Raw genomic sequence first — 22,419 nt, 5'->3', positions numbered from 1 at the left:
GTTTAATACAGTCACGTTGACGGTTGCCCCTATATTGAAAAATATTTATTTTCTGTTAATCCCGGGACTGGAGCCTGGATCATCTTTACATGATTCTGTGGTGCCAAGGGGGATGGTGGACTCTCTTTTTCTCCCAAAGTCATAGTGATTTTATTGGCTGTGTGTGACTCTGGATACAGCTTGCCTCAGATGTGGGATTTCAGTGAAGCTGAGTTAGTTTGAAATATTTGCCTAGTTGCACTCGAGATCTTGACAGTAGCTAGCTTTGAGCTAGCACGCTGGAGTTATTGCTGCTGTGTTAATTCACACGTAATGGGAAATGGTATCAAAGGAGAGCAGAAATAATGGGTGATTGGAATGGCGTTGAGCTCTTGAATAAATCTCATGAGCATAGATGAAATTCCTGGTGCAGATTGCCCGTTCATCTGAAATGCGCTTTCTTTTTAGTTCAGTCATGCATGGAGCAGCACAGAACTCCAGTGCTGGTTGGAAATGTCAGAAGTCAAAAATGCGATGCCAGGTTTTTGATGAAACGTTGCGTTTAATGGAGACTGAAGGAAAGTTCCTTTCCAAGAAAGCAGTATTGGAAAACACATCCCGTCCGTCTCTTGATGACCCATCGTAATGTGAAATGTATTGATCGCTGGGGCATTGAGGACACTGTAAGGACTAATGCATTTAAAAATAAATAGGAAAATTAATTGCCTACATCATGGAGGTTTGTAGGAATAAGCGTGTATAGTGTAATAAATATCTCATCCAGCCCCATGTCCTGCCTCTGCCAGTGGGCGACAGCAGGGAGCTGAGAGAAATGAGCAAGCCAGGCAAACCCAGCAAGTTCTGCTTCTCCCACCTTGTGCCACAAGCAGTGCAGGGCTCAGCATCGGTTTGTGCCCTTGTTGAGACTGTTGGACCTACCCTCGAGGAATGCTGTGTGCTCAGCCCATCCCTGGGATGAGTGGCACTGCATGCCCAGCATTTTCTTTCTGTAGTTCCTGCCTTCAAGCATTTCCCTGTAAGAAGTAGCGGGTAAACTTCCCTGCTTTTAATCTTCGAGTTCCACTTGAGGCGTTGACTTAACAAATTTTCATTCTTTTCTCTCTTGCTTGGCTCTGCAGAACTGAGACGATGGAAGAAAGAACTTCAAGGAATATTAGCAATTTGATGGTGGTACTCACGTGCCATTAAAAAGTTCCAAGTAATTTGCAATCCCTTTCCTAGGCACAGGAGGAGCAGAGCAGACGCTGAGCAGTGAAGTGGAGGGAGCGCGCTTTCATCTCTTCTGCAGGATGTTATTTCCTGAAAGCACAAGTGTCATTGTTATCATTCAAAGCCTCTCGGGGTGCATCCTATACAAATTTTACTAATAGAGGGCTTGAAATATATGCTGGTATTGTAAATGCTATTCTGGGCTCCCTTTTGTTGATGGAAGGAGCTCTTACACCGCCGCTCCTGTTTTTTTCTGAAGTACTGTATTAGGGTGCGTTCTGTCTTTGTGTAAGTGAAAATATCTTATTTGGAAAATAAAACCAAATGACTGTAGTGGTGTTGCAAAGTGATACTCGGGTGGAAGTACGTCCGTATCCGTACATAATACTGAGATCCTTTAGAAAGAAAGGTGCTTAGAGACTGAAACTGTTGCGGATGCTTTGGTCCGTGGTGTGTTGCGCCTGGAGGTGTTTGCTGCACACTGGGGACAGCACGCTGGCTGGGCGCTGTTCTGCGCTGGGACGGTGCCCAAAGCAGCCAGGCAACATCAGTGTTCCCACAGCTGGTCCTTTTAAAATGATGTCTCAGGAAAGACAGTCAGGAGTGCAGAGTCCTGGCTGCCTCTGCGTAGGTCATTTCCCTGGTGAATTGTTCTCCCCATGTGGGAAAAATAAGCCAGTCTCTAGGTCAGTCCTTTCCAACCCTCGTTTTCTTTCTAATTCGTGCTAAGCCATGATGTGATGGAGGAGTTCCCAAGTGGGAACTCCTGGTGCAGGTCTTTTGGTTGAATTAAATATATTTTTGGATTAAAAGCTTTATTTTGGGGAAAGAGGTTGTCCGCCTCTCTCCCTGAAGTCCTCCAGGCATTTGCCTTTAGCTGTTGACTTATGTGGAAGTTGTTTGCTTCTACGTGGTAGGAGACAGAGATTGTAAAGCAACAGGCACATGGTTGTCATTGCACTGGGTAAGATAAAACGGAACTGGTCTGATCAACAGCTGCTTGAGAGCTTTGTAGGATACCTCTAAATCCTGCCTTCTCCTAAAGCCACCAAAGATCACAGTGTAACCACAGACATGTGGGGCTCTGTGCAGAGCTGCTGTTTGACTCAGGGTGGTTGGTCCTTAATGGAGCTCGAGGCTGAAGGGCATGGTGAGAGGTTTGTGTTGGCTTCTTTGCAAAAGGCAGCATCCTCTTTTAGCCCAACTAATCGCCATTTCCCATTGCAATGTCTTGTTGATTGTTTGTATTGTCTAAGTGGGCGGCTGATAGAACTATACAAAATGGGGAAGCAGCTGGTGTTTAATTGCTGTGTTCCTTATATAGTGGCTTGGCCACGCTCTGGTCTCGCTTCAACTGGGCTCAGTCCGGAGTCAGCCATGCACTGGAGGTTTGCTGGGTTTGGATAACTGAGAATGTGAATTTGTGTCATGTGTTCCTGCTTTAATTAAAACCCGCTGCTGCTGAAAGAGCTGGGGCAGACTCAGGACTTAGCTGTTGGACGTGGCTACCAAACCACTCTGTCAAAATCCTGAAGATCGTGGCTAAAACCCTTTCTCCTACTCAAGCCAATTGTGAAATTCTGTCTCCTCTTGAGCCAAGGCTTTTCATTTGTTGGAGGAGGGTGTCGGGATTTAGGCCTGGTGGTATTTATTGTGGCAGGAGCTCTGCTACAGGCTGTGCTCTGCAGGAACAGCCTGCCTTGCCCGTTTGCATTTCCATATATCCGAGGTACAGTTCCTACGCTCTGCTTCAGTGGGCAGAGAAATTCCCCTTCTCCCTTCCCTCTTGGAGGGAGTGAGCTTCCAAAACAGGATGGAGATTAGATCTCCAGCCTCCTCCAAGTCTGGATGCATTTCAGTTTGGCAGAGATTTTTCTGAAGAAACAAAGGAGCATTGGGGTCTGGAAAAACTTGTGCTCAAATGTGCTGCAGAGAGGTCGGAGATTTCATGTGAGGACTGAATCTGCTGCTCTCAGGATGTAAATCAGTAGGAGTCAGCAACTGTTGCTTAAAAGTGCCTCACTGTAACCAAGAATTGCTGCCCCGAACAGGATGCTGTGCCTGCTGCGGTTTGTACAGCGTCTCTGCCCACGCTGATATTCAGGAAAGTAAAGGGATTTCAAGTGCTCCTCCGTTCAGAGAGGTTGAGATGCTAGATTCATGCCGACCTGACTTCAGAGCCACAGGGATGTTTCTGTATGAAGGCCTTATGTACTAGTGCACACGGTTTCCTGGAGCAGCGGGGTCAGGGTTTGCTGCTCTCGAACCCATCTCCGTAACACCGGGCAGCGATGGATGCTGCCTCTCCTCCTGCAGAGCCTACAGTGGGAGCTGACCTTCTTTGGAGGGTGCTGCGTGTTATCTCTCTGGTCAAAATGGTCTAAATAAAGTAAAAAGGAGAAGCTGGAACAGGTGAGTTCCAAGTAAGCATGAAAATAATCTCATTATAACATGCAGGGCACAGAGAGCTGTTGGGATGGGGAAGCTCTGCCTTGTTAGCAGACACGCAGGGTTCTGAGCCTTGGCACTGGCCTCTCCGCTCTGTTTAGTTTCAGCTTCCCTTAAAATTCCTGCTGTTAATCCACTTTGCTCACCCGGGAGCTAGAGGCCTTCCTGCTATTTTCTGTCAAATTAAATTAATGGGGAGGAAAAAAACCCAAAACAACAACTACACAGATGCTCTAAATCCCTGGCTAATACTGCTGAGTTTTGGACCTTGCATCCTCTCAGTGTGGTTCAAATGCAGCCCTGGAGCCACTGGGGCACACGGAAAGGCAACACACGGCAGTCACTGTGTTCCAGCAGGGCTGGATTTTTCATTTAGCTCTGGGAGGTGAGATGCGGGATGAAGTCCTGGGTTGGTACGTGGTCTCTCTCTGCATACATGCGCGGATGCGAGCGGGCTGATTTGCCACGGGCAGTGCACAGGAGTTGTTTGTTGAGTACATTGAAGGCTTTTCTGCTCAGATCGCTGTACAGAAAAATGGTTGGGAAGCTCCTGTGTGTGAGAGAGGGTGCTGCCCCATCTGCAGCCCCGCCAGTCCTGCAAACCGCCTGGGAGAGCCGGGATGGGCACTGAGCTGCTTGTGGCTTGGGGATTGAACATTTTTGGGGTGATTGGAGGTTTTCCTTTAAGATAACTTCAGGCTTTCTCTCTATGTCCCTTAACGCTTCACGGCCAGCATGGGAACTGGAGGGCGTAAATCGCCACGGTCACAAGTAGTCAATAGCAGGAGCTCCTGCGGATGCTGAAGGGCAGAGCTGTTGTGTCCTACAGACACAGATGCAATTTTTGTACAGGGAATGCTTAAGGCAAAGGTTCCAACAGCCGCAGCGTGGCACCGGCCATCTGCTTTTGTCTTTTTTTTTGCTTGTTTTATTTTCAAGTGTGGAGAAGAGCCAAGTGGAGAGGGAAGTGGGCTTTTGGCTATAACCAAATGTAAGCTAACCTGCATTTCTTTGGTTCTCTGTAGGCAGCTCAGCCTCAGTGTCATGGCACCAGCAGCACGTGGTGTGCTCTCATAGTTCCTTTTTCTGCACTCTCAATCTTTCCTTCTGGATGATGGAGTTATATAGGAAGCTCTCACAGGCTCCAGATTTAGGGCTGGAGTTTCATTGTGCCAGTGGGATTTTTGAGAAACGAAGCTCTATGCATGTATTTGCTTGCTCTCTTATTAACTGTTAGGGGATGAGAAGTTCTGCAGACCATCCGGATGGAAGTAGTTTCATGAGTGTTAATGACAACAAGCTGCTTTGGCCTGGATGAAGAGCTGTGTAGGAGGAAAATGGGGATCTGAAGCTGTTAGAGCTACTCATGGTCAGTGCCAAAGACGTGCTTAGGGCTTTTGCTCCATTGGAGCCTATACAAGGACCAAAAGTAAGCACCAGCCCTATGGAAAGTACGTGCTTGGGGCTTCATTCACTTAGCCATCTTTTAATTGAAAACATGTTACTGAAGTCAAGACTGCTTGCAAGATGAAGACCAAAATCTGCATTTCTAAATGCTAATGCTAGATTTTAGAGGGCAATTTTTTTTTTATTTTTATTTTTTTTTACTACCACAGTGTTTTTGGTGTGCTCCTGCTTTTCCTGATAGTGCTGCGCATCTATAGGCATAAAGGAGCAATTTGAAAAAATGAATTTCCTATACCATGTTTTATATGACAATATTTTTCTACTTTTTGAAAATTGCTAGGCAAAAATCACTGAACTACATCACAAACATCAGTATGGGCTTAAATGCTTTTCTTAATTCAGATTAAAATGCTTCTGCCATCCCCAGTTTAATCTATGAAAAGTTTATTCTTCTCAGTGAAAGCAGGGATGGTAGAGTTGGATGCCAGTAAAGAGGTTCTTCACTAAAGCGTTAATGTTGAAGTGTATGGATGGTTTTCACATACAGACTAGGAACCTTTTCATTGCAGCACGTGTCCTGTGTAGGTTACATTCAGGTTACTGCACTGCTTCAGACAAATTTGGTTTTTCTGTTTGCTCCCTGCTATTCATTGCCCCCCTAACATGGCAGCAGCCTCCTTCCTCACCTGCTAAAGCTAAAGCAAGAGTTCTGGCAGCCAAGGAAGGGTTAAATCTTTCTTTTCTTCCTTTGCTTTTCTGTGGTCCTTCCTCAGACTGTTAAATTCCACATGTTTTCTTTCTGATTAAAGGAAAAATTGGAGTGAGAGTGCTTTTGGCTCTTTTGGCACGTGGTGCTCTATATAAAGAGAGGGCATAATGGTTGCTCCATGTGATAAAACTGGCAGCGATTCCTAGCACATGCCTTTAGTTTTTTGTCTTTCCTTCCTGCTGTTAATCTTTCACAAGCAAGAAGAACTCTGCAAAGATGCTTTAAAATTGCAGTTGAACTTGATAAATGTTTTTTCCAGAAATCAGCAGTGTGGATCAGAAGGCATGAAGTGCATCCTGGCGGTGTGAATTCATTGCAGCTCTTGGTTTGGTTCAGCAGTCTTTGGTTGGATTCCTGTTGGGTCTGCAGGACTCCTCAGACAATCTGCTGATTAAGGTTCCCCTCTTGTCTGACTTCTAGGAGTTCAAATGCTAACATCCACTCCTCCAGCTTTTTCCAGACCAGGGATTCAATCACAAAGTCTTGATTTGCTTAAAGCCTGCAGTGTGCTGGAGATCTGCCAAGGCAAACTGCAGATCCTGTCCGCCAAGGTGAAGAGAAGGCTCCAGGGGGACCTTACAGCGGCCTTCCAGGACCTGAAGGGGGCTACAAGAAAGCTGGGATGGGACTTTGTATAAGGGCAGGTAGCGATAGGATGAGGGGAAATAGCTTTAAACTGGAAGAGGGTAGATTTAGAGTAGATTATTAGGAGGAAACTCTTTACTGTGAGGGTGATGAGAAACTGGAACAGGTTTCCCAGTGAGGTTGTGGATGCCCCCTCCTGGAGGCATTCAAGACCAGGCTGGATGGGGCTGTGAGCAACCTGGTCTAGAGGGAGGTGTCCCTGCCTATAGCAGGGGGTTGGAATTACATGATTTAAAGGTCCCTTCCAACCCAAACCATTCTGTGATTCTTTGATCTGTGATGATGGAAAGTGCCTGACTTGCCTTCAGCTGCTCCTCCTCGGTGCTGGGAACCTCATTGCCAAAGTGGCTGTGAATTGCAAGGAAACACCTGCCAGGGCACTAAATGAACATTCATGCTGAATTCTCCAGTTTGACTGTGTGCAGTCAGTGAGTGATGTTATATTTCTCAGGACAACAATCCGAAAGGGAAAAAGGACTTGTGTTCCATGTTTAGTTTATTTCTTAAGATGCGGACTTCAAATGAGCTCCCACCATGTTTCGAGTTAAGTGTAGAAGTGAAATCTTGGCTCGTGGTCAGGTCCAATTCTTGGGCTGATGCTGATTTTACACACGGCTAAGCCCATTCATCCCATTTTGTGCCGTTACATAATTACCAGGACCCAGAGAGTGCAAGCTGGCTGATGATGTGCGCTGCCTTTTACATTAGCAACCCATAATTCAAACACTTTTTTTTATATACATTGAAGGTGAACTCTTGCCACCAAGGAGCTTGCTGAGAGTTTTGCCAACAGCTTCACAAATCCAGATTCCCCATGTAGAAAAAGAACCAGTGTGTTTGGGTTTTTTGAAGAAAGTGGCTTTGAGTAGGTTCATGTTGAGCATGCCCCATTCCAGCAGAAGTGCATCACGGGCTGGACTGCCAAACTCAGGCTTTGTAGAGTTGGGTAATAAGGTGTGTGAGGGCCAGCTTTGATGATCATCTACTACCTGTAGATAGTCTGTAATGATTTCATTGCTTGCTCTGTGATCTGTGTTGCCTCTTGCCACCATTTCAAAGAGCTCTTGCATCAGTAGTAGTCCCCAACTTGTGTACATCTCTGGGAGGAAATGCTTAGAGCCTTAACATTTTCACAGATCTTTGGGGGTGATAAAGGCGCCTGGGGATTGAATGTGATTTCTGCTTTTGAAGCTGATGGCCCTGAGTTGCCTGGCCCTTAAACAGGCAGTTTGGTTAAATCCCTTTGTAAGTATGGGGACATCTGATCTCTGAATGGATAGATCTGCTCTAATCCAAATGGGGGTGAATCCAAGACTGCCTCTACACCTCTGAATTTCCTCACCTGGCAGTCATCTTTACTGACCTTGCTTTTACATTTTGATACAGTTCTTCCCGCATTCATTTTTCTTTTCTATCTGCTTCACTCAGTGTTTAAAATAAGCCCCCAAAGCTTGAGAAATGAGAATGACATTTACTATTAAATGCTGGAGGCACAGAATGTATCTGTTATGATTCTCAGGAATTGTGCTTCTGTGCTGCAGATGCGTGAAGGGTAAGTTAAACCTGAGAGCTGCCCTCCCTACGAATGGGCTCGTATCAAATACTTGTCAAAATAAATGCGTTACTCAGCTCCTTTGAGGTGCTTACAGGGCTATTTCAGCGCACTCTCATTTACCCACAAAGTGAAACTGCTCCATCTGTCAATAACCATTATTCATGTCCCTATTCTTAGTAGCAGCCTGTAGTGAATGTAAACACGTTTACCTAAATTCTGTCTGCAGAAATACCTGTGAAATTCCCAATAACGTCTGTCTCCTGGATCTTTAACTTCAGTATCCATTATGGCAGTACATCAGAACGCAACAAGGGCCCGTGCAAAACTAATTTGTCATGAAGAGCTCCATCATCAGCCAATGAAGACCTCTGACAGTGCCTTCAGTTTAGCATTTAGGTGGAACTGAGGTTTAGGAGATACTTCTGAGTGTCTGGAGGAAACTGGGGCCGGTTCATGATGTGGTTCCATTGGGATGGGTTAATGGTTGGACTTGATGATCTCAGTTGTCTTTTCCGACCTTAATGATTCTGTGCCATTTCAGACACAAACAGATGAGGTTTGCTTTAGAGTGATGCTCAGATCCACGCCCTAAGAGCCCAGATTTTGTGCTGTCACCACTTTTTCACAGTTTTCCTGTAGGACAGCAGTTTCTTCTGCAATCTGCGTACATGCCTATCAGTGCAGATGTTCTTTTTGTAATAGATAGGGTGGTGGCACAGCCTCCTGCAGCTGTGGTTGGGAAGAAAGAGGCTGTGGCTCATGTTTCTGCACTGAGCTCATTCCTCTTGTTGCCTCCACATTGGGAGGAGCTGAGCACAGAGCCCCTGGGGAGCGTTTGCTAAGACACAGGAACCCTCTGAATTAATTGGGGTGTGCTGATTTTGCCATTCTTGGTCACAGGCCAGGACGTAGAATGCTATGTAAGTCCTGCTTTGACAGCTCAGACCTCGAGCCCTGATCCTTCAGCTGCAGGCACACCCCGATGCTGAGCTGGGCTGGGAGCTGTGGCTTAGCCAAGGTGAGAAATTGGGTTACCTGAGAGTTTTGTTCCCTGCTATCTGGAGAGGAGAAACACAAGTGAACTGACGTTCACTGCATTGCTGCCCTTGAGAAAAAGTATATTCACATTAAAAAAGAAAAGTAAATAACATGTTCCTGTTAAGTGCCTGCTAGTTATACATATTACATCTAAAAGTAATTATCATTTAATTAGCAGTTTAGCAACAGAGGAAGGAGATGAAGTCACAGTTGCACTGCATTTATTACCAATAGCAAGCAAAGGGCTGTGGCCCCGGTTGAAAACCAGTGGGATTAGGATTAGGTATTATGTGAGGTGAGCGAGTGCAGACTGACATACAACCTCTGCCCTCTGTCCTGGGAGCTTTTAAGGAAAGCATTTGCTTTTTTATTATTATTTTTTCTTTTTTACTGCCCTTCTCCTGCACCAAACTTTTTGTTATAGTAAGTCAGGGGTCAGAAGTGCTGAAAGATCACGTATCGGAGGAAATAGCAAAAAAGAAAAGCTTTCAGCCTCATGCAGGTGGAGTCCCCAGCATTAGTTCATCCGCCTGCCACTGGGGATTTTGAAGCTGTGCGAATGCAAATCCTTATGTCTAGAGCTATCTATAAAACATTGTCTGCTTGAAGAACTGGCAAACAGTTTAAAGGTGTTTGATGCCGAGCTCTGTGTGTTAAATCCAAGCATCCTGGAGAACTGATGGAGGCATCTCCTGTTCTGCTCTGCTTGACGAGGTGGATTTCGGTCACTGCCAATTAGCAGAGAGGAGGTTTGAGTCTTCTTCAGGTGAAACTTTGAAGCCAGTTCCTGGCGTTGCCCCAGGGAGTGCTGCTTCTAGCATAGAATAAATAGATCTGATTTGCATACATAAACACTAACCTTTTAATGAAAAGTTCACGTGAGACTGAAAACTCCTGAATAAGCTGTTCAGGAGGGCACTTCCCACTTGCATTGAAGAGGTGACTGATAGTCAATAACAGGAAAGGACCGTGACCTTCTGCTGATTAATCTTTAAAAGGTGCGTGCTCGCTGTATGTACCCTGTGTTAAGTAGGAGCAGCTTTCCCATGTGCAGCCTGCGGATGCACAGCAGGGGGAAGAGACTGTGATTTGCTTTCACCTCCCAGCTCAGATGAAAATTGCAAGCTGCTTTATTTTGCTGTAATTTTGTTTCATGTTGGTTAGTAAGTTTTAATTGAAGGAGATACAAGAAAGCATCTGTTTTCCTAATGTAGACAAGGCTTTGTGTTTTGGCTCCTGGATTTCTCGTAGAATAGTTGAGTTGGAAGGGACTGGCCAGGATCAAGCCCAACTCTTGGCCGCACTCAGGATCACCCAAAATTGAAACCCTGTGCCTGAGAGCATTGTCCAAACCCCTCAAACTGTAGCATGCTTGGGGACATGACCACTGCCCTGGGGAGCCTGTCCCATGCCCTCCACCCCCTGTTGAAGAACCTTTCCCAGCTTAACCCTCCACCCTCCTTTGGGGCTCCATGAAGAGATGCCACTTCTTCATGAGGGCAGGGGAGGGGAAAGAAGGATTTACACAACCATCAACAATCAACACAGTGTGTTTATTGCTGGGTGATCCAACACGTGTTTTGGTTCAAGGTGTCTGTATAGTTTGTCATGGCCAAGTGAATGGTGGGGGCAGAGGCTTTGATGCGGACAGAGCCGGCCTGGTGCTCCTGCAGGGCTGTTACCCCAGTGTTGTGGCTGAGGGCCAAGGCATGCTGGGGGTGGTGTGCCAGGGCACGTCTGTCGCAGGTGGATGCATTTCCATCAGTTCTTCATCTCGTGGTTGATCCACCTCCATGGGTGGATGGATGTACCCAGGCCCCTTGCCATACTTTGGATGAATGGCATGCCTTGGCCACACGCCTTTCTCTCTCTGATGGGCACGCTGCTCTCTGTTGGATCCACGCTCATGATCTGCACTCCATTGGTCACATGAGCACTGTCCATCGCTTTTGTGGCTTCTCCAAAGGAACAGCTCTCTCCGACTTTATTGATCTGCTGCTGTTCTTTGGGCACATCTGTGGAGGGTCTGGCATTGTCTTCAAGCACCTCTTGGCTATCCTTCTCACCATCCTGCAGGCAAGCCTGCTAAATGTTAGTGGATGGCCTCCCGGCTAGTTCTGGGTGTGGTGGCTGCACTGCAGTTAGAGAGCTATTTGATGGCAGCATGTACTTTGTCTCTGTGCAAGTAAAACAAACGAGCAGTTCCAAGATCTGCTTTGAGTGTAAGACCTTCAGGGAACCGGTCACATAGGAAAGTAAAAACAGGTTAACTAGATACTGTGCTTTTCTGACTCTTCATCCATGCTAATCTGTGCTCTCCTTTGTATTCCATGTTGTCATGTAATAGCTTTCCAGACAGGAAAGTATTTTTCTTGCTATTTTTTTTTATGTTTTTCAGTGACTTCCAACCTGAGCCAGTGTATGTATGAAAATCATGCTCTGTTTTATCTCAGCCTCCAACTCTGAGGCCGTGTGGCCTCTCCTCTATGACTATCCTAATAAATCACTATAAGGGATTACTGTTATTTCCCCTAGTTTTACTTTTGTGGATAAATGGGTTACCATTAGGATCAGTACCCCATTGTATTGATGTTTGCAAGTGTACAGTCGTGCTACAGTGCCCTGTGGGACCCTGTTTCCCCTCGCTCTAGGCATGCACCTATCAGTGCAGGCTGGGGGCTTTCCACCAAGAGGGAGAGTCTGGTTTTCCCCATGAGTGCTCCTGTCTCTTTGCTGCCTCCAGGAATAGCTCTGCAACTGCCATTAAGTCAGCTAAAATGAAGAACCATCTTTTAAGTTTATCTCAAGGGAGAAGTCTGTAATTGCAACCATTTCCTCAAAACCGTTCCCGAACAGAGACTGAGTCCCGATTGAAGGGTAATTACCAAATTAACCTTCTCCAAAGTGACTTTTTCAGCGCTTGTACTCTTGAGTTTACCATTTTTTGGTTCAAAACTGCGCACCTCAAACGCTGTGATGCAGCATTGCTCCCATGTGCAGACAGCACAGGACTGCGACTGTCAGTCAGCAGCTTGCACCTGGTAACAACCAGGAGTCAGGAGAATGATGGAGGACAGCCCCAAAATGCATGTGTGTGTGAATCTTCATGACACCAAGCAGAGATCCCTCCCATCTCACAGACACTGGCCTGGAAGGCTTTCTCAAGGCTGGCATCTTCAGCTGGGATCCCTATTGGATCACCTTGGGAGATGGTTGGAGAGCTGGTGTGTGACCTAAGAATCCTGTGTTTCCATCTGGCTGTGGAAATGGGGTGAGCACATGGGACCCATGGGTTAAATTTTTCACCTGGCCTCTCTGACCTGGCATTCCATGGTGGTGTGTAGGGCTATGCCTTATTCACTGTGGGTGACATCTGTAAAAGGTTAAATGGCTTTTAATCAAGTTCTTAAATGTTTTGAGGACCAGTGGGATGGTTTTTCCTCCCTCCTTTGCAGAAGGTAAAGGACAGAGGGTGCAGGGACCGTAGTGCTGCTAGATGGGCTTCAACATCAGCAATAGCCTAGAGCTTTACAAAAAAAAAAACATTGATCCAGGTCAGTGGAGTTCTTTGGGGATGGAACTGTAGTTCAACTGGCAAAATATGTACAGCTGGGGACTGTTACTGCCTGCTCATGCACATTTTGACTGCCTTAGCAGCATACATGTCTGCATGAAAGCTGCTGCTGAAAGTGCTGAAGAAAATGGGAGCGTGGAGCTGGGTTTTCTGGCATCCCGTGATCTCAAGTGCAGGGCCAACCTTGATTTTTGCAAAGTAGGCAAGGACAGAAAATGCTTTTGGATAATGACCTTGGCAGCACTTTTAACGCAGCAGGAGAAATTTTTCAATTAGGTTCGAGTCCAGAATCTTGAACGAGGGTAAAATAAATCTGCTTTAGGTTTGCGTGCTGTATCTTAACACACCACAGACACTATCAAGGCCTGCACATGGCTTTCGTTGCTGCTGGTGGCCTAAAGCAAGACTTGAAACAGCAAATTGTGTGATTTCTTACTTGTAAGGTTGTTAACTGCCAGTGCAGTTGACTTAAGATGACTTTAGTTTGGGAGGGGTCTGGCATGTGTAACAACAGTGGTATTTAATTCAGCAGATCCAATGCAGAAGTTACTGAAGTGATTTATAAATGCTTCTTTTGAAGACCATGTAGGTATTACACTCATCTGGTAGGTGAGGTACAGAGAGGCTGAATGCATTGCCTGAGGTCCTGGGTGAGTCATCTCTTGACGTGGGAATCAGAGCAGCCGTACAGCAGTGACAAAGTCGAATGGATCTCCAGCAAGGTCACAGCCATGGCAGGCAGAATAGATATTTTCAAAACTACATCGTTTTCACAGCTTCTGTGTCATTAAAAGTTAAAGTCCTATTAATCTCCTGTAAACGCAGAGAAGGCATTCAATCTAGCATCTCTTTTATGTGATATCTCTTTATTTTTAATTTGTTCCACAGACTCCGTAGTACTTAGCAACAGCGGGAAAATAAACCCATTTGAAACAGACAATTAAACAAGGTCACTGGGGCAGGAAAGCTAGAATTATTCAAGAAACAACTATTGCAGATGCCATCCTGGGGATGATATTAAGCAAGGTACGCTGCTGTGGGCTAAAGTGCCTTTCCTTCCTAGAAATGTTATTGCGTTCTCTTGAAAGACATCCAGCTTTTATCTGCCCACACCATTACACAGGCACTGAGGGGAAGCTGAGAGACTGGCTTCTGCCTGACTCTGTAAGTGCACGTAGAAGCCCCTCTGTAGGAGGCAGAAGCAATACATATTTCTCCTTTGGGGATGCACTTCATCTGTGACATTGGTTTTGGGGCTGTTGGGATCAGCATCGTGCCCTTGCGCTCGTGCGCTGTCGGCGGTGGCTTCCCACAGCTGCTCTGTTGCTCCAGCACCTTCGTTACTGCAAACTTCTGGAATTAATCATCTGAAGTTCATTGATACAGCAAATACTGGCTCTGTAGTGGGTGTGCAGGCTGTGTCTGCCCTGCATGTTTGCTTCTGGGAGAAGCTGTGGGGGCACAAAGGGGCGGGATGGGTGCCCAAGGATGTAGATAATCACTGGGTCCAGCAGGTTCGTTGTGTTCCATTTCGTTTTTAATCATTCATTTCCTCTCCTCTTCCATTTCTCTGACTGGGGTCAGGCACGTGAGGTCTTGTGGGATTAACCCCATTTATGATCAGAGGGATCAATCCTTAACGCCACGTGATTGTATTTAATTTCCACATGTATTCCCTTTGTTACAAAGCTTTGTGTTACAAATTGCAATCTTTAGTACACAATACATTCACCATCCCACAGATAAAGAAATATGGAGGTGTATAGCACTACAGTCATTTTTGTTTGAAAATGGGGTCCTTTGTTTCATCTAGGGACAAAAGAAAATTCTCTTTTCATAGGTTGCCATGTAAAATTAAGCAAAGGTGATGTTCAGGAAAATAATTTGTAGGATGCTCTTGGAAGCTGTGTACTTACTTTTACCAAGTTTGTTGGTTTAACTGAAAAATTTGATGTGATCCGAGTCTAATTTCAGCTCTCCAAGGCATTCCAGCTCTCCAAAGGGCTTTGAGCAACCTGATCTGGTGGGACGTGCCCCTGCCTATAGCAGGGGGTTGGAACTAGACGAACTTAAATGTCCCTTCCAACCCAAACCATTCTGTGATTCTGTATGTGATGATTGCTGAGTGATTGCTGTGGGATCCAGATACAAACCCTGCACAGGCCTGGAAGTGAGGAGCTGAAGCTCCTTAACGAGAAGTTTGGACCATAAGCTCGGTGTCTCCTGCTGAGCTGGGGCTCCCAGCAGTGACCCCCAGCTGTAACACAGAGGTACAGATGGGCAGCAGAAATAGCACGTATTTTGGATAAGTCTTGCATCTCAAAAAGCAAAATGGGATGTTTGAGTTTTGTGCACTGAGTGAAGAGTGGCAAGTATGGGAGACATTGATGACAGATCATGCCTTCCCAGGCAGGTGAAAGAGCATCAAAGATGTGCTGTGTGTGGTGCCCTGTCTCCTAAAGCGATGGGACTGGGTTGCTGCAGGAAGAGCAGCTCTATTACTGACATCTATCAAAAACAACAGCACCTTCATGGAAAATGGACTCCCAAGCAAATTCTTTAAGTTCTCAGCCCTCCTGCACCGGTGTGACCACTAATTTTTTTTTTTAATATCTTTTTTTTTACATATTTTATAACTTGCACTTTAGCATAAGATTGGAAGCAAGATCCAATTGTGTAGGAAAATTAATTTCCTTGAATTGAAGAAGCAATCTACTTGAGACTTTTTAATCATTAGATGGTAACTGTGCGCTAAAGAAAGGAAGACCATTAACGTAACTTAATAGACTAGGATAAATGTTTTCCCCTGTATCTTCTTCATCTTTATTTAGAGATTCATGCTGAGGATATTTCATAAATGCTGTTCTTCTTGACCTTTTGTCACTTGCAGTATAGAGGAGCCAACAGAAATAATGGCAAGGATCTAACGCTGTGGGTTTCTGGATGCAAAACCAACAATTGTGCTAAGCATTTCTGTTCATCTTTTTCTGCCAAATTCTGCTTTTCCTCTCTCATTAAGCGAGCACAGCTATCACAAGCAAATGCATTGAGCTGAGCTGAGCTGTGTGATTTTTAAAAACAAACTGTGTTAATGCTTTTAATTAAGGGGCAGAGGAACAAGAGGCTTTATCAGCTCTTTGTCTGCAGGCCATAATTTCGTGGTGGATGGGCTATCTATTATTGTAAACGTCCACCTTTTTGAAGGATTTACTGCAAAATCAAGTGGTGTTTTTATTTAAATAGTTGAGCGTCGCATGATTCTCATTTATTTAATATGGAGGCATTGTTACAAAGAAGAATGTAGCACTTAATTTGTATTGCTTGAGGGACCTCAGATCCGCTCGGGAGCGCTGCTTTGCATGCTTCATGGTGTCAATTGTTGAAAACAGAACGCGCAGAAAAATGAAGAGGAGGAAAATGTGAAGGTGAAGCTGCAAAATCCCCATCAGACTTTTTCTGTGAGCATTTCTGAAAAGATCAGTGACTCTTTGGTCTATAAAGAGAAGGTGTGTTGCAAAATAATGATGAAAAAAAGCTTTCCTGGGTGGCAGTCGAGGGCAGGGGTTGCCAATTTGGAGAAGTTCTTTTTCACGGCCCTTTCCCATTTGTGTTTTCAGAAACTGGTAATGGCGTGCCCAGCTCCTGCAACTGGTGATTTTTCAAATGTCATTGAAAAATAAGATTATATCATTTGTACTGGTAAAACCCTTAGGCCGAGAGGTTCTCTTTTTGTTGTTAAATGCCACTGTGGCACATCCTATGAGTGAGCTGGGGCTCCCCATCCCTACCGAGTCAAGCTCCCATGCTCAACTGTTGAGTGTCATCCAGAAAGCCTTGCTGACCTGGTGGTGAGTTCCCAGTGCTCCAGATGAGGTCCCACTGTCCCCTACATCTATTCCCTATGGGCTGGGTTGTGGCTGCTCTGTGTAAAACCACAGCAACGTACCCTTCTGTTTAATTGCAGCAGGTGATCTAGGATAATGGAGCTATTAGATTTGGCATCTCTAATGCGCTTATCATTTCGGAAAGAATTGTTTCTACTAATGGCAGTTAACTTGCTGCAAATAAAACAGGAGAATGGAAATCTTAAGCTCTAGAGTGGCAGCATATCATGAAGTATTACACTGCTTATTGGAAGGAAGAGTGAGCTGGCCGTCAGGGACAACATCTATAGGAAAAACCCCTCTGATGGATTCCGATGCTGACTCATTTAATATGACAACAGCATTCAGCTGTTCTACCAGTCTATTGAAAGTATTAAAATGCCTATAAATAATAATACTGAAGCGGCTAGAACTCTTCATCCACGGCTCCTCTGGCAGATGCAGGTGTTTTGTGCAGTGTGAATGGCAGGGTTGAGCATGAACCTGATCCTTTGAGCCATGTTTGGGTACATTTGAGGATGCTTTCCCCCTCTGCAGTCGCTGGTTGCTTGGCTCAACCTTCAGTGTGCTCCACAGCACGGAGAGCCCATGAGCTGTGCTTTGAACCAGGACTGGGAGGCTGTCTTTAAAATCTGCCATCCTCTTGCCCTGTTTCTACCTCAAAACCAAGTTTCCTCCAGAAATCATGCTAATCATTTCTAAGTGAACGCGATTTCCAGACACGCATGCTACTCTTTACCATGAAAGTCTTCTCCAGGTTGCATGAGGTGGGTGTCCTCAGTCTGCAGAGGTGATGGCCCTGCTGTCCTGTATGGTTCCCCCTGCTTGAAGCAGCATCATTTTGTTTGCTTGGCCTGGGTAGGAAGGATCCTGAGCAAATGGCAGTACCTTGGCAAGCTTTAGCCTGTAAAATTCTTTGTCTCCTCCCTGCTGATCCCTCCAAGTGGATCCTTGTGTAGTTTTGTTTTTTTCTTTCTTTACAGAATGGTTTCAAATGAAAGCAAGTTAAAGGGGCAAGTGGTTTTTATATTTCTATTTTAATGCAGAAAATATCCTGGGGGGTTAGCACTCTGCATTCCATAACCACAACAGATTAGTGTATCCCCAAGCAGCAAGGGCATAATGATACGGTTTTGTTCAGTGCTGTGCTCTGTAGCAAAGTGTAATTTTATGGACAGGGTCAGAAGTGTTTAACTACTCACAAAATGCCCCCAAACGTGATCTCAGCTTGCAGAGATCAGAGCAGCATCCTCCTCTCAGGGAAGCTGTATCAGATGGAGCAATCCAGCATTTTGCAAAGCAATGAGGGAGGGCTGGTTTATGTGCATGTGGCAGCAGGGGTGCTTAGTAAACACCACCATCTACCCTGTCCTTGAAATTTCATGGTTATTATCAATTAACCCCTGACACTGAGTTTTTCCTCAATCTTCCTGCTATTACGCTGATGCCATTGGTATTGGTAGGACCTCTCCTGTTTTTTTCTGTTATTTTCCTTGCCTGGGCACCTCTTGGCTGCTCCTTCAACAGTGTGACCTGGAGGGCACGGGGGTTCACAGGTGAACAGGAGAACTTCATCTCAAACTAACCTAGGGCACTGTAGGTATCGGTGGAACTCTACAAAAAGCACAGCAATGTTTCTGCAAACAGTTGTCCTCAATTTTTTAAGGATTTGCTTCTGTTTCATGCTCCTTGATAGCTGGTAGCAACGCCTTCATGATGTATTATAAAGATCGTAAGTGGAAACCTCTTTTCAAGAGTACTAATATCTGTCCTGAAGTCTACTCTGTTACTAGACGTGCTGGAAGAAAGTAAGATGAAGGAAATACCAGAATTTTATTTCCTTCGTGCATGGGGAACGGAAGCCCAAAGACGGTGCCCTTGGCCCACTGAAGATGGAAAACAACCAATAATTTGTTGCATTTCTGTTGTTTTTTGTTTCTTCTGACAGGACGCCAGCGATGATCGGTTGCTCCTTTGTTGTGCACAGGAAGTTCTTTGGAGAGATTGGGCTCCTCGATCCCGGGATGGACGTGTACGGAGGGGAGAACATAGAGCTCGGCATCAAGGTTTGTGCCACAGCTGTGAGCAAAATCTCACCTGGTGTTACTTAAGGAACCGAAAGCAAAACTTCAGCGGGTTAACGTAAATGGCTACTAGAACATTTCAGGAGAACTGAATTTTGTTTTGCTTTAAAGAATTTATATTTGAGTTTAAAGGTGAAAAAAAACTTGTTTTTAGGGGTGAGAGCAATTTTAGGGGGCGATATAAACGGGCCTTGGTCAAGTTGTCACATTGGTTGGTCTAAGTCGTAAATACCTTATGGATCAGGAAAAATACAGCGCTGTTTTATCATGTGTCTTAGGGAGGCGATGGGACTCGTGTGGGTATCTCAGGAAGATGTGGTGCATGAAAATATCATTCAAGCATTCAGCAGTTGAAAATAAAATATTTTCTTAAACAGGCAAAGTGTGCTTTTAAAAGTGAAACACTGTTAGCCATGTTTTTAGAGTTTCCTCAGTAAATCCACGAGACATTCGTCGTTACAGCATCTACTGTGACAACATCACTTGATTACTGTGTACAGTATTAGATGGGATTTAGTGATTCAAATGTGTACATACAGTGAAGTGATTCATAAGCAATGAATTCAGTGTTCAGAAGCAACTTGGGATGGAAAAGTCTGTGGAGGTTTTTCCGGGCATGGTTTAGAGTACGGTACTTGTATGTTAACAGGCTGATAGGGAGAGACTTGAGACTTATAGCTGGAAAATTGAATTGACTGTGCTGTTGTAAAAATGAAAAATCATTGTTCAGTTCATAGATTTACCAGAGGATATTTGCTTTGCTGGAAAATCAAAAGAAACTTAAAAAATCTATTGTTATTGGCTACAGGGAGCAATAATCTCATTTAAACAAGGGAGTAGAAATTAAAGGCTTTAAATATGCCACATAGCTCTTCTCCATATGAAATGATTATTGTACATCATCATGCAACTCACTTCCTGGGTCTAGAGAGATCCAACTCCAAACTAAGCTTCTCTTGTGACTATCCTAATTTGTTTATCTATGTTTTTTTTTTTAATATAATCACTGTGGAACTAGTCTTCTCACAATTAATAATTTAACCCATCTGTTAGGTTTTGGGGGGATTTCATGGAAGATTGGCTTCTTAACTAGAAAAATAAGATGATGTCTCAGGGACAACTGGTGAACATATGTCGTCTTCTTTTTCACGTGCTGAACTTTTTAGAACCATGCAATAAACATCCTTTTGGAAAAAGATAATCCCTCTCTTCCCCTCTTCCCCCAGTGACTCTCCCAGGCTTGTGTTTCCAGCCTTTGTGTTTCTCTGCTTCTTGCACATGCGTGTATTGTATGTTCTGGTTAAGACTTTAAAAATATTGGTGGTTTTGTGAGCCAAAATATTTAGGAAATCCACTTTGTTAGGCAGTAGATTTCCAAATATCCCCAAGCTTTTTAAATCAGTGCAAGTGACTTATTTGGGCAACCAGGAGTTCTTGGCACAGTGATCCCCTTTAATGTATGTTGGCCATTGTGTCATGTGGAGGGGAGTGCTCCTGTAGGAGCTGTGTTTGCAGTTGCCAGATATTTTGGGTTCTGCTTTAGGGTAAGATTTCATTTATAACAGTCTACCCAAGGCTAATCGTTGGCTGTATGAGGAAACAGGGAATTGTTATGGTTTCAAATGGAACTTGGGGTGTCAGATGGATTTAGCTTTTCTAGTCATCCTGTGGCTCAGAGGCTGTCAGCCCTTCCCCACATGCCTGCAACCTGCCATGGCTGGGGTCTGTAGCAGCCACCTCTCGTTATCAGTAACGTGCGACTCTGATGGAATCAAATCTTTTCTAAAGGTTCAATTTGAATATAAAATGTCGAGGCTTTTAATGCTTTTTTTGTTTGTTTGTTTTGGCTGTAGTCAGAGAAGCAATTTGATGCTTTCGTGTTTGTTGTAGTGATTCTTGGATGAAAAATATGTACAGAAAGGATTTATTTTTGTTTTGATGGTGACGCAAATTCCATTCTGAGAATCGTGGCAATTTTAAAAACATATTATTCTTGTATTAAAAAAAAAAAAAAGCTCAAAGAACAAAAATGAGATAATAAACCCATTGAGGCTCTGAGGACAAAATTGAGAAATTACAGTATTTCAGGCAAAACCACAAGCTTTTTGCTAAATTTTAGCACAATTTTTTGTGCTGAAATTAAAGGTAAGTAATCTGAATAACAAACTGCAATAAACAGTTGAGGAGGTTGGACTGTCCTAACCTTGAAGGGCCAAGGCTCAATACTGCAGAAGGGGTTCATTAATATATATCTGTTGTATTGTTCTGCATCTTTGCATAGGGGAATATTTGTAGATAGTGCTTTCAGTTCCTGATTTCAGTCAGCTCAATGAGAACATTTCTGTGTGAGCCACTTAAAAAACCCAAACCCCATTACTCACATTCATGAGGTAGCTCCAGGCTCACTGCTCTCCCTTACGTGCTGGGGAGCATCCTTGGGTTGCTCAGTTAATAATAAAGCCATTAAGCGTGTTGTTGCCCTAGGCAAATTCTTGTTCTGCTCACGGGGTAGCTTTGGCCCTGACACGGGGAACATGTTGTTCTTTATATTATTGTCTTTTCTTTTATCACACTGGAGTGTCTCCAGAATGCTGTGCTTATTCTCTCTTGTCCCTGATGTCCACTACTTCACTTCCTGAGGCAGATTCAACTCTAATTCCCCTTTTCTTGGCAGGGAGCGCAGAAGTCTTTGCTAAGCAAGGCGGTGTAGGCTAATACTTCAACAGAGAGATTTTCAGTGCTTTTTTTTTTCCCAAAGTGTGCCTTGCAATCAAATTATAACAGCACTGGGTCTTTCTTACTGCATTGACAGCCACAAGGACCAAGTGTTTGATCAACCTGTCCCTGAGTTAATGACTCCCGACAGCAGAGCTTTCGAGAAAACCACCTCCTGCCTGTGGCTGGGTAAGGCTGCTGGGTGCATGGAACCCACAAAGAATCGTAGGATCATTCAGGTTGGAAAAGACCAAGATCCCCAAGTCCAACCCCACCCCATCCCACCATGCCCACTGACCACGTCCCTCAGTGCCACATCTCCACGGCTCTTGAACGCCTCCAGGGACGGTGACCCCACCACTCCATGGGCAGCTGTGCCACTGCAGCACTGCTCTTTCTGAGAAGAAATGTTTCCTAATATCCAACCTGAACCTCCTCTGGCACAGCTTAAGGCCATTACTCATCAGCTGGGCAAGGATGCGAGAAGGCTTGCACTTTTCTTCCGACATCAGAGAGTGGCACTGGGATAAAGTTTTACTTCATCTTACTACATCTCTTGGGATGTTCCTTACCCATGGGAATGTGGCTTTTAACTTGGGGATATTTTTCATTTCACTGCAGTAAGGATGTGACATAGAGGATTTTGTCTCCCATTTGTACTGGTGGAATATGTAACTTCAGTTTCCTGCTGTGAAATGCCTGTAGCTTTCAAGCAGCCTCACATCTGTTCAAAAGGAGCTAAGAGACACAAACATGTGAAAAATTGCCATGACCCCAGTCACTGACCCGGTCTCAGTCTTGCTTCAGGAATATGGAGGCATGGACAGCTCTGTCTCGACGAGCTCCCACTACCAATCCCTGGAGCATGTGCCCTGCCCTAGGCCCCAGAGCTAACAACTGCTCTCCCATATCCAGGCTTTTACCCCATCTCTCCAACCTGTTGCTTCAGTGAGCAGGTTTCTCCCCTGATTTTGTGAACCCAGTGCCCAATTCCTATATCTTGAAAGGGTTGTTGCTGCACTGGGCCCCCACTGACTCCATTTGTGCGTTTTGACACAGGGCCTTCTCCGACCGCCTCTTTTCATTGAAGG

At 44.8% G+C, this 22,419-nt stretch overlaps 1 protein-coding gene across 3 annotated transcripts in view; it reads left to right on the top strand.

Annotated features, from left to right (window-relative positions):
• GALNT17 (polypeptide N-acetylgalactosaminyltransferase 17) overlaps positions 1 to 22,419 on the top strand; it is a 190,118-nt gene that overhangs the window by 102,841 nt on the left and 64,858 nt on the right. For all 3 annotated transcript variants that reach the window (XM_021415775.1, XM_021415778.1, XM_021415777.1), the window contains one exon: positions 18,478 to 18,595. In XM_021415775.1, the coding sequence (XP_021271450.1) occupies positions 18,478 to 18,595 (118 nt within the window). The remainder of the gene's footprint in view (positions 1 to 18,477; positions 18,596 to 22,419) is intronic.

The sequence above is a fragment of the Numida meleagris genome, chromosome 18, assembly GCF_002078875.1.
Source record: "Numida meleagris isolate 19003 breed g44 Domestic line chromosome 18, NumMel1.0, whole genome shotgun sequence".
Lineage (NCBI taxonomy): Eukaryota > Metazoa > Chordata > Aves > Galliformes > Numididae > Numida > Numida meleagris.
Note: the sequence above shows the minus strand (reverse complement) of the source record. Positions and strands in the feature narration are given on the sequence as shown.